Source organism: Eutrigla gurnardus, assembly GCF_963514095.1.
Source record: "Eutrigla gurnardus genome assembly, chromosome: 2".
In the NCBI taxonomy this organism is placed as follows: Eukaryota; Metazoa; Chordata; class Actinopteri; order Perciformes; family Triglidae; genus Eutrigla; species Eutrigla gurnardus.
The window spans coordinates 17,765,895-17,777,861 of record NC_139916.1 but is presented as its reverse complement, the minus strand read 5'-3'; the positions used below and the strand labels follow the sequence as shown (position 1 = coordinate 17,777,861).

General features: G+C 39.6%; 2 protein-coding genes across 3 annotated transcripts; both read left to right on the top strand.

The window, feature by feature from the left end:
- The first annotated feature begins 266 nt into the window (after positions 1 to 266).
- adipor1a (adiponectin receptor 1a) lies at positions 267 to 6,475 on the top strand. The gene is made up of 8 exons (XM_084037976.1): positions 267 to 362; positions 1,574 to 1,789; positions 1,870 to 1,983; positions 3,051 to 3,222; positions 3,401 to 3,587; positions 3,892 to 4,079; positions 4,219 to 4,412; positions 4,731 to 6,475. The coding sequence occupies exons 2-8, from the start codon at positions 1,643 to 1,645 to the stop codon at positions 4,857 to 4,859; spliced, it is 1,131 nt and encodes a 376-aa protein (XP_083894102.1). The 5' UTR covers positions 267 to 362; positions 1,574 to 1,642; the 3' UTR covers positions 4,860 to 6,475.
- Positions 6,476 to 7,168: 693 nt separating this feature from the next.
- Positions 7,169 to 9,676, top strand: rabif (RAB interacting factor). 2 transcript variants are annotated; one of them, XM_084035219.1, is made up of 3 exons: positions 7,169 to 7,306; positions 7,798 to 7,949; positions 9,186 to 9,676. In XM_084035219.1, exons 2-3 carry the CDS (start codon positions 7,806 to 7,808, stop codon positions 9,432 to 9,434), a joined length of 393 nt encoding a protein of 130 aa, XP_083891345.1. In that variant the 5' UTR covers positions 7,169 to 7,306; positions 7,798 to 7,805; the 3' UTR covers positions 9,435 to 9,676. The 2 variants fall into 2 exon arrangements, with proteins under 2 accessions (XP_083891345.1, XP_083891344.1); XM_084035218.1 differs by lacking the exon at positions 7,169 to 7,306 and having other exon boundaries at positions 7,595 to 7,949.
- The last annotated feature ends 2,291 nt before the right edge of the window (positions 9,677 to 11,967 follow it).

Here is an 11,967-nt window from a genome sequence, read left to right as displayed (position 1 = left end):
ATGTTTAAATAGTGTCAAGTGTTTCATTTACTTCCCTGCATACGTTTTTTTCACAGCAGACATTTTTGAAATATCACAGTAGGAAAAGCACAGCTGTACATAATAAAATTATCTATTAATTAATTATATAATTAAACTTTGCATTATTCCTGTATTTACATGTTTGTTACAAGTTAAAGTAACCAAGCGGAAGGCTTGGCAAGTCAGAACGCGTTTTTGTTTTTGTGTGAATTGGTGCTTTTATTTTGAAAACAAAAAGGATGAGGATTAGGTTTGCGGAAGAGCTCTCGAGTTCCGGAAAGGATTGTGTTTCGCGTATTGATAAATAATTCACCTTCCTGGTCTGAAGGCTACCTTGTCAGGTAATGTATGTCTTATTTAACTAAAATGCCATTGCAAATGTTGGTACACAAGGTTGTCAAGCGAACATTGTGCGTCCGTGTCGTTGTAAAGACTTCGTATTTCAGCTAGCAAGTTCATTCACAAACCAGTGTCGCCTGCTCGACTGGTTAGCGACAGCTCCGCGCTAGCTAAAAGGTATCGTTAGCAAGATGATGTATGAGCGATCCGTGACCTGCCAACTTAAAAACGTATCCGTGGTTTTTAATTCAAATGTAATTCAGGTCGATGCTTAGAACTCAACTGTAAAATCGAGGTGGATTTACGGCAAGTCGTCTGTATCCTGCGGTTGTTTACATTTTGTACTCCATGTTCCGTCTGATGCCGTGCTAATCAACATCCGTCCGTTGAAATGTTTTGTTTTTCTTGCGAGCCTCAACTACCAAATGTCTGTCTATCGTCTATTTTTTAGGAGTTTGGTCGTTACTGTAATTGTCGACCGATCGTTTTGGCTGGAAATGAACCGTCTCCTTTGTTCTCTTGTTGTGAACGTCTGATCAATGAAACACAGATTTCACATGAGACCCAGATTGATCACCAGCCATTTTAAATAATGAGTTGGATCCGTGTTTAGCATTATAAATCTATAAGTAATTTATCTGCGTAACCCTGAAATACTAAATCACCGTGCTGTGCTACGTGTTACCGTGTACATTGAACCATAGCGTGTACGTAATATCCTTTCATTGTTACATGTGAGGTTATGCAGACTGTATCTAATACGTGTTTCCCGTGTCCTCCCATAATTCCACTTAAAGCCACCTCTGTATAAAGATCCGTGATGCAAAATGGGAAGATAAAAAAAAAAATCAGCCACATATGCAACATGCATTTCTATATATAATCAATAAAATACCTCTTCAAGCTTTTTTTTATTGACATGCTCTTTTGCACACAACCTTGTGTATATAGGCTACAAAACATAGTAAGAATCTCACCTGCATATATAAACTGCTTGTCTTCCACCTTTTGCCTTTATATAATAGAGTTTATGTTTGATTTTGCATATCTTTATATGGTGTATTGTATTTGTTTGGCTCTATGTCTGTATTTGTTTCTTCCTGTGTTTTTTTTCTCTCTCTCTGCAATGCAGACTATATTGAGAGCTGCTGAGAACTGGAGTCTGATTTCTTATATACGTCAACTTAATCAGATTGTGTTTCTCGTTGCTCAGGAGGAAACTGAAGTGTACTGTCTGAAGCAGAATACAGAGGCTGTGAGTGGGTCATCAGGCAGTCTCCCTATGTCAGGCCGAAACGGGTCTGCAAGTGATGCAGACTGCCGAATCTCTGAGGACTGCCGTGTCCCAGATGTTGAGCTGATGGAGCTGGGCCCACTGCTAGAGGAAGCAGGGGGGCGACCATCAGCATCCAAAGGTGTCCATTCAGAGGTAAGGCTGCCGGACAAAATTCCAAAAGAAAAGTCGTCATGGCTCAGTTGTTTCAGAATTCCCTTGTGATGTCTTTGAAGGGAGCCGCGGTGCTTCCGGATGAGGACGAGGATGATGATGAGGTGGGAGAGGTTCTGACCTTACCACTTCAGGCCCACCATGCCATGGAGAAGATGGAAGAGTTTGTACACAAGGTAAAATGTCTTCTCAATTTAATAAACACAAAACCTTTTTATAGACACAAATTCAGATTTCACCAATCTAGATCTTATTTGGCTAAAGTGCCAAGTATAGAATGATACGGGGACCTAAAATAAACATGTGCAAACCTCGGCTTTAGTGTGAAAGAGTGAACACACATTTGTACAATGACGAGTATTGATATAGTGGCTACTGGTATGGATATATTCAGCTCAATCTGACAAAGTTGGTCTTGATTGTTAAATGTTGGTTGGTAAACATTCCAACGTGGCAAGATAAGGAGAATGAAAGATTTTAGGACATTACGCAATGTGGCACCCTACATAAATATTGCATCGGCCACGTAAAATGAGCTGTTCATCTCAAAAGTAGAATCCTGTAGTTTAGCAGTGAGTTAGATGGGCATACAGCTGCAGATCTGGGTGAACAGCAACAACCAGGGATTAACCTGCTCTGACTGCTGTGTAGTTTGAGTGAGTCACATGTGGTGGGGTTTATGATTCCACACCAGACACGTGTTGTGTGTCATATAAGACAGGGTTTCTCAACCTTTCGTAACTTAGGGCCCACTTCCGATTGTTCAAAAGAATTTTGGGGACCACCTTCCCAAATTCATAGGAACAAAACATTACGTGACGGTTTGTGCTTTCCCTCATCCATCCCTGTCTTACATTATGTATCCAAAATGAATGGATTTTGGGTCAAATTTAATTTCCTCACCACACGCATTGGAGCTTGAAGCAGTGGAAAAATGTTTGTCTCTACTTGATAATGTGTTGTGATTTTCTTGTGTGAATTCTTGACATTTAGATGTAAAGCTAGCTTAGTAAATGACCAAAAACATGTTTTTATCTATTTAACACCTACTAATAACAGAAAATATGTTGTCTAGTCTCCTAAAATCTCAATAAAGATTATCAGTGCTTAAACTCTTTAGATATTCAAACTAAGTGAAATTACTTTACATACAGTGTTAGTCTCGGTATCATCCTCCCTTTCGGTGTAAGAGCCCTGTAGTAAACGTCTGCGCCTGTGAGTGAAAGCTATTCTTGCTTTTCAGGTTTGGGAGGGGCGCTGGAGGGTCATTCCTTTCCATGTCCTGCCGGAGTGGCTCAAGGACAACGATTACCTCCTGCATGGACATCGGCCCCCTATGCCCTCCTTCCGGGCCTGTTTCGGAAGCATTTTCCGAATTCACACTGAAACAGGAAACATCTGGACTCACCTATTAGGTGAGATAAAAAGCCTTGTGTAACATTCCTAAAATTGTTGAACATACGGTTTTAGCAGCAGATTGTTTTTTTGTTTACAACCAGACAAGCTAGTTTAATAACTCATTTTTGAGTCTGAATTGCTCTGGTCTCTTGTCAACTATTGGTAAAGCTGACCTATTTTTTTCTCCTCCCTCAGGGCTGATCTTATTCATTTGTCTGGGCACGTTAACCATGCTGCGACCCAACATGTATTTTATGGCCCCACTGCAAGAGAAAGTGGTGTTTGGGATGTTCTTCCTGGGAGCAGTGCTTTGCCTCAGCTTCTCCTGGCTTTTTCACACCGTCTACTGCCACTCTGAGAAAGTGTCTCGCACCTTCTCCAAGTATGGCCTCACACTGCCCGACACTGCCCAAACACGCATCAAAAACCTCATGACACATATTATTAATTTCAAAGATTATGTGTTAAATGGTATTTGTAATACACAAAAATTTTGCAATGTTGATGTACATACCTACATGAAAAGTAAGTAGTATATATTAGACTTGAAATGTACCAACCATTACCATAAGGACCATATTGATGTACCTGTGAAAATGTCAATAATCAAACATCCACAGCAGAGTTTGTTTAGTGATATGAGATCTTTCACTAACTGTTGTCTCTGTGTCGCCCCCTCTCTTCAGGCTTGACTACTCGGGCATTGCCCTCCTGATCATGGGCTCCTTCGTGCCCTGGCTGTACTACTCGTTCTATTGTTCCCCTCAGCCTCGACTTATCTACCTCACCATTGTTTGTGTCCTCGGCATCGCCGCAATCATTGTGGCCCAGTGGGACCGGTTCTCTACACCTCGTCACAGACCTACACGAGCAGGTGCTAATCATTTGAGGATAATATGACAGTTTTGGAACGCACTGTTTTCTCTGATGTTAAAACTCTGGTGTTCTAATTGAAATGTAGACATTGAGTTTTTCCAAAATGACAATAAAAGTTGCTGTCCATGCTTCTTTAGGTGTGTTCATGGGTCTTGGACTAAGCGGCATTGTCCCCACCATGCACTTCACCATCGAGGAGGGCTTCGTTAAGGCCACCACAGTCGGCCAGATGGGTTGGTTCTACCTGATGGGTGCCATGTATATCACTGGGGCTGGTCTTTATGCAGCCAGGATCCCTGAGCGCTACTTTCCTGGAAAGTGTGACATCTGGGTTAGTATTTGATGTGTTTACATTACATAACAGTACTTAAGAAAGTCAGGTAACACATCTGACTAATAATCATATAATACTTCACTCACCATAATGGAGGGATCTACAATGTTTAGACATTTTTGCATTGTGAGCACAATGCAGTGTTTCACCTTTTGCTTCTTAGATAACAAATGAATATGAATATTTCTTATTACAAACAAAGGATCTGTTTCAGACACAGCTGTAGACATTAATGTATTTAACTTTGTTTGATCAAATACAGGCAAATGACACTGAATGAAACTCATACATAAATATCCCTTTCTCTCCTTCTAGTTCCACTCTCATCAGATCTTTCATGTTCTGGTGGTGGCGGCGGCGTTCATCCATTTCTACGGGGTTTCCAACCTGCAGGAGTTCCGCTACGGCCTCGAGGGAGGATGCACAGACGACACTCTGCTCTGAGAGGCCTGACTGTGACTTACTCATATTTTCCTTTATAGTCACACACACACAGACACACACACACATGCACACACACACATTCAATCACTTAAAATGCTGCTGGAATTCAATATAGTCACTTATTGCTCCTTCTGATTTGCTAACATCTTGTTTGGGTTTTGGTTGGCTCTTTTTTGCTCCAATAAAGTAGCATTAACTAGCCATTGAACTACGGAGGGAATCTTCAACAGGCACTACTTCTTTAAAAGTTATGAAACTTGAAGTCTACATTTTCAAGTAAGGTCAAAATGGGATTTTAAACCAAAATCATATATTCCTGTAACTCGGTCACTCCTTAGAGGCTCACTAGTACCCTCAACCTCTTCATAGTCTGTTACCATTGCACAAAGGGCGCAGAGAGTATTATTTGTGCTGTAGCAGAGGGCACATACTGTAAATCATTCTTGTCCTTCCTCCCAGTTTCCATGCAGGTTAGAGGATGAATGTACTGTCCACCAGTAGTGAGGTGTAGAGCAGTCCAGGACCATGCAGGTGCTCGAGGGCTTGCACACATTGGTATTAGGAGGATGAAAGTGTACACATAAGGTGTATGTATAGATCAGCAGATGTTTTCTAACTGTTCTGACACTGATTGTGTAGCTGTGTGTTAAAACCCTGGAGGACCACTATGAAGCCACCCATGCCCGCTCTGCAATAAAACAAGAACTGTACTTTTGAGGCCCAGTCAGTCAATCACTTTGAAATCAAATCCTGTGAATAATGAAATGCTCATCAGAATTCTTGCAAACAATTATCAAATATGAAGGTGTTGGATACTTAAACAAACTGATTTCTCCGTTTATTTGAACTTAATACAAACATTAAGTTAATTGGCAAAGGTTCCAACCAAATTATCTTCAAACTAAATAATGACAAAGAAAAGTTTCAACTGTGCTTAAATAAATCTGCTCAGTTGAAGTAAGGCTAAATGCTTAAAATGTAGAAGATAAAATAATTTCCCAGCCATCATGTTTCAGTCGGACAACACATTGATTAATTTCTAGAGTAAAAATCCCTGGGCGACGCACAATGTATAGATCTGGATTGTTGAAATTGTGTTTTTGTCAACTAGAAATATTTCTTTTGTGCTAGATTTCAGATGCAATGAGAGGTGTAAATATCAAATGCACCTTAGTGTATACTATAAAATTCAAAACATTAAGTCACCGTATGGGATTTAAAATGTGTTATGTATGATTGATATAAACTTTTAGTATTCCTGTGCCTTAGGCCAATGGAAATGTTTTTAATAAAATGGCCTATCTTAACTGTCAAGGGAGCTTCAAGGATTTCCAGATGTTGACTTTTCTTGTTTTCCTTGCCATATATACAATCAAATCATCATTGAACTTACAACTCCATGGATAGGTTGTATCAACTGCTGTTTAAGACTCCTTTTTCTAGATCAACTTATTCGAGCTTTATTACAAAGACTAAAACAATGTGTATTCTTGACTTTGTGTAATGTCCTGTGTAGAAAGTGATAAATCATACATTTCACTGAAATGTAAACATAAATATTTATTAATGGTAATCTTGGAAAATTATTGTAATAAATTTTTTTCCACAAGTACAAACATGGCGTCCAATTGTCAGTTGTGTTGAACAGCAAGTAACTGCAAAGGCAAAAGGGCTAATAGTCGACAGCTTATCGCATATCTTATCTTTGAAATAGTGTTCTGTTTATAGTTTTGGTTAATCCTAGTGATCAACAGTCTGACTTGATGACATAATAACTGGCAATAAAGCAGCTCCTCATTTCCAGAGACCAGAGATTCACTGCTGGTTAGTGTTGCATGTCACAGCTGTGACATATAGCTGTGGATAATGCTCTGTCACACGCTCTGTCACGTGTTCTTTTGCTGAAAAAAATTGAGCCATAATTGTTTTAAATTGCCAGATTATCGGGTTAAACATGCCTGTTTTTTTTTTTTTTACTAAGGTAAACATTTTAATGAAGGGTTTTTATTTGTGGAGTAATTGACATTGATGTATAACATTAAGTAGCAAGTAAAACATCTGAATATTTATGCCACCAGTGTAGTATCTACACAGACCATCATAAGCAAATGTTTTAAAGATATATTCTGTTGTAGGCTATTGTTAAACATTCACAACGTATCTTAAAACTCGGTTGCTATTTAAAACAACAGACACAATTATGTATGGGAATTGTGAAATACAAATTCAACGCAAACATGCTATCATCGATGTCGATATGATAAAAATATTCAAACGTTGTTACACCTTCAGTGTCCGTTTAAAGAGGAACCACAGCGCATCTACGTGTTTCTGAACGAGAGCATTTGATGACTGGTCAACTTCCAAGACTTGTATGCTAGCCTAGCCTTTCGTCTGCGTTGCAAGTTTATGGTCGTATTCAGCATTGTCTTCATTTGAAAACTTAGGTACGTCTTGTTTGACTTTTTTAACGTGTTTTTGTTAATTCTATGTATCTGTAACGTCAATAACTGTCAAGTCGATTGGGTTCATTCTTAGCACAGACATTAGCATACGTTCCGAGGGGTGGGGTTTTCTGTTAACGTGAGTATTTTTAAAATTAAAGCCCATCTCACTAAAACGATATATATCTCAGACTGTTCGGCGTGAAGTTTTAGTTTGTTGTTATGAATGAAACATGTAAACATTTATGTGTTTCTTGGGTTTCATTGTCGCGGACTTCCGCACGACAGAGGTTCCGACAACTCGCACTTCCGGTCGACACACTGCGCGCATCGTATCTTTGTTTTCCGTTAAGAAAAACACTCAAATTGGTCATATGCCAGTTAGTCATTTTACGGTTGATTGCTGTTCGATCCGGTTGGGTCGGTGGAAGACAGCGGGGGTCCCGAGCCGTTTGTGCCTGTAACTACGTCAACGTGAATCTGCTGTTCGTCAGGGTTGGAGATGGACGACACGCAGCAGTCCAACGACAGCACGGACCGGTCCGAACTCGTATCCGAGGACGGCAAGAACAGCAAGACGGTGGTGTGTCAACGCTGCGGATCCAAGGTCCTGTGCCCGGGCATGGCTGTGTTCACAGACAAGGAGGTATGGTTTCTGGCGTTAGGCCACCGGCTCGTATCAGTGGGTCGCTATATATTGGCATTTAATCTGTCCGTCCTCGGGTATCGTTCATGTAAATGAACCAAATCCTTTCTGTTTGGCATCATTTCATCCAAAGTGATTGACATGGTAATAAAACCAGTGGCACAATGCAACTACGTGCATTTGCTTAAATACTGTACGTTATTGCAAATTATAGTTATTTGATTCAGTATTTGTGTTTTGTGATACTGCCATGTACTTTATTACGGTTTATAGAGAACAACTGAGTTTCACTCCACTGGATTTATGTCTTGCTGGCTCTATAAGGCTCGAGTTACTGAATAATTCACTAGCAAAGATGATACATTCAAAGCAGGTAATACATTTCCAACATATGATGTAGTATCCCAGTTGACATTTGGGCGAGGGTAGGTTACACCCTGGACAAACATAGAGACAAACAACAATCACTCCTACAGGTATTTTAAAACCATCATTAATCCGCATGTCTTTGGAGGAAGCCGGAGAGAACATTGAGAGAACTCGCACTGACACTGGGAGAACATGCAAACCCCTTATTTGCATATTGATGCATCAGTGATACTAATCTAGTATGATAATATTTGAAAGTATGATTCTTACACATGTAATGGTTGAATTTCTTTCCTAGTTTAAGTCCTTCGCTAATAATAATTATTTTATTTAAGTAAAACGATTAAATTGAGGACTTTGTTACATTCACATTTTTATATTTTGAATCTTTTACATTTTATGATTCCTACTTTTATTGAAGTAAAAGTTCCGAAAGTTGCTCAAACTCTGAATGAAACAAGAAGAAACAGACATACATACAAGAGCAACAATGCTCAGACACTAGTGAATTGCTTTAGGAGAATGGTAGAAAGGTCTTACAGCATTTAAATTAAAGTCTAAGATCAGCAGACTGACCTGCAGGGTTTACACACTGAGGGCACAATATATACTGTGGCTATTGCTAACTTTGGGAGGAGGAGCTTGAAAAGCTACAGGTAACCAGCCAGTGGAGGCTTCTGGGGACCAGAATGGTGTTGTCCGAATTGTATATCTCTTGTTCCAGCTATAGGTCTAACTTAACACAGAAAGACATGAATACATGGGAACCATTTCATGTCTGTACCAAATACTCCTGTTGCACCACTGACATTTGAGTTCTTTCAGGCGTATTTTCGTATCAACTGAGACTTTGTTTTCACCCACCAGCTGTTCCTACCATCTATGCGGAAAAAGAGTGGCCTCAGCACCACAGAGGGCTCAGTGGACGGGGACACTCTGACTGCCCATTGGTTTGTGGACGACATGTACACTTTTGAGAATGTGGGCTTCACTAAGGACGTGGGGAGAATCAAGTATCTCATCTGTGCAGATTGTGAGATTGGACCAATTGGCTGGCACTGTTTGGATGACAAAAAAAGTTTCTACGTGGCTGTAGAACGGGTGAATCATGCATAGTATAAATGCATGTGTGAGCCCACATGAACTTTAACAAATGTTTTGGCAGATGATGTATCTTTTAAAGGATTTACTCCCAGAGTTGACCCCAACCCAATCCATCCTACACACACTTACAAATACTGTTTTGTGTACATTGTTAACAGGACTGCATCACTCTAACTGTCCTATCAAACTATCAACATTATGCCCTCATTCCAGTTCTAATAAAGATGTTTTTGAGAATCCGATGTTCAATACCATCCTGGATAATGTGATATTAATTGATCTCATAATTTCCATTGACAGTAATGTGATGAAAATCCACCAATACACAAGTTAGTGCTTGTTTAATTTCTAGAAATAGTAGAGGAGTTGTTTTTTTTTCATTATTGTTAATTGAAAACCTTTGGGTTTTGTACTTTTGGCCTTAAAAGCACGTTGAGAGATATGTGGGGCTCTGAGCTTGCATTTTTCATATTTTAAAATACTTTATAGGTAAAATCAATTCACAGATTGTTGATGTTGCAAAACAAAAACCAAAAAACATTGAGAGTTGCAAGTTCTCAATTTGCGTGAGTGTTTCCCATAAAAATACAGGAAGTGAATTCCATGTTGTTATTTCATCATAGTATGACATTCGGCCCGCTCCACTTAAGTTTTAAAAAACTGTTATTAAAGCATGCACATGGCTGCAATATCCTATTAAAAATGCCCATTGTACAATGGCTAGGATAATCTTCTAGTCAAATGTGCATGAAAAATGCTCACTGAAGAACTACTTATGAAAACGGTTTACAGCAATGGAAGAATCGGCCATTAAAAGGTGTAGGTATAGTATTTGCCGCTAGATGGCGTGATTTCATTTTTTTGACAGATAGTTATTATCTCATGGCAGCCAGTGATCCTTATATGATGTAGTCATTGTTGTTTTCTGTGTGGTGTGCTGTGCTGTGCACCTATCAACTAAAGGCTCTGCCCCCACCCTGCCAGCTGAACCCCACCACATCAGTGTTAGTGGTCGTAGTCAGCAGACAACACTGGGTGATTGTGGTGGAGTGATTTGCTTTCCTTTGTGCATTTTCCAAACAAAAAAAACATCATGGTTGTGGAGTATTATGTTGAGTACACTAAAACAAAATGGGCATTAGAGAATATATGTGCAGTTGTACAAATGTGCATAATTTTATATAAACAGGTACTGGCTGTATGTGCTTTGCTCTGCTAACAAAAAATGGATGCAAAATGGCTCCATATATAAAACTTAGCCTAGCTTGTGGAGGTCCATCTTTTTTTTTTTAGAAAGAGCACCTTTAAATATGTACAATTGACTTTGAACGGCACCTGACAGGTGTGGGCTACATGTTACTGTCCAAATCCACCAAGGGGAAGTTAAAATTAAACAGGGATATTCAAGTCACTCTAGCATACAGTGAGGCAAATAAAGTGGGTGGACATACTGTCATCAGCAGATGAGACAGCTGTTACTCGTTATGAGACAGAATAGATGTCAACAGATACAATCGACAACCTCAACACAGACAATTTTAGTTGATTTCAACACCCAATGTCAACAAACAGACAGATAATATCAGGCAATGTGCAACAGCATGTAGATGTGTGAACCAAGGTGGAAAAACAACAGTGATATATGTTATGAAATCCTGTGTATTCAAACATGGACCCTAATAAAAAAATAATTTTCAAGTAAAAAGGTTATGCCCAGAATGTGTTCGTTTTTCTATAAGGTTGGTACTAGTTAGCAAGTGACTTTGTGCACTACTACACGACTGCAAAAGTATGAACTCTTTATATTTATATATTAAAAAGGCTATGTTTGTTATGCATCAGGCGTTCAGGAGTCATTGAAGAATAAATGAATGACCGGTTATTTAAATGTTTATTATTATAGCATAAACAAGCTGAACTGTCAACATATGACTGGAGCCTCTGCCAATCAACGAGCTCCTCTTGACCATTTAAAAACGAAGTGCCGGTCAGCGCGCAACGATCTAGTGGGTGTGTTTGATTAGCAACCCATTGTACCGTCTGATACGTCGATTATTTCGGCTAAGCCGGGCGGGTGAGGAAGAGTACCAAGTAATCCCTTCATTTGTCAACCGACCCGACATAATGCGCCCGCGTGTAAAAAGGGTGCTCGAATCAAACTCACCCAACAGGGGTGCAATCATCTGATAGGATACCACGGAACCATTAAACTATATAATCCTTAACTAAAGAGTATTGTGCAGAGAAAGCGCTAATGTAGTGTATTTAGGACGTTATTAAAGTAGATTAAAATTTGAGGCGTTTGCGGCGTTAACTCTACTCTTAACATAGTCCTTCATGCATTTAACTCCTTCAAACAGATATAAACGAGCTGTATCAGTGTAGTAACAACAATTATATACACAAGCAGTGTTGGCGTGTGAAATAACGCCTAAATTGTGTGTTTGCGCGACACAACCACACACTGCATGTAGAGAATGACTGTAGGTTGTGGGTGTCTAGTTTTTGAAGCGGAGGTAGACGGTCTCCGGCTGTCACCCCTCGT

What these genes read in the sequence shown, in the direction of transcription:
- adipor1a (XM_084037976.1), top strand. Translation starts at nt 1,643, where the DNA reads ATGTCAGGCCGAAACGGGTCTGCAAGTGATGCAGACTGCCGAATCTCT. An exon ending in CCAAAGGTGTCCATTCAGAG is followed by an intron (nt 1,790 to 1,869) that starts GTAAGGCTGCCG and finishes ATGTCTTTGAAG; the next exon opens with GGAGCCGCGGTGCTTCCGGA. An exon ending in CATCTGGACTCACCTATTAG is followed by an intron (nt 3,223 to 3,400) that starts GTGAGATAAAAA and finishes CTCCTCCCTCAG; the next exon opens with GGCTGATCTTATTCATTTGT.
- rabif (XM_084035219.1), top strand. Translation starts at nt 7,806, where the DNA reads ATGGACGACACGCAGCAGTCCAACGACAGCACGGACCGGTCCGAACTC. An exon ending in CTGTGTTCACAGACAAGGAG is followed by an intron (nt 7,950 to 9,185) that starts GTATGGTTTCTG and finishes TTCACCCACCAG; the next exon opens with CTGTTCCTACCATCTATGCG.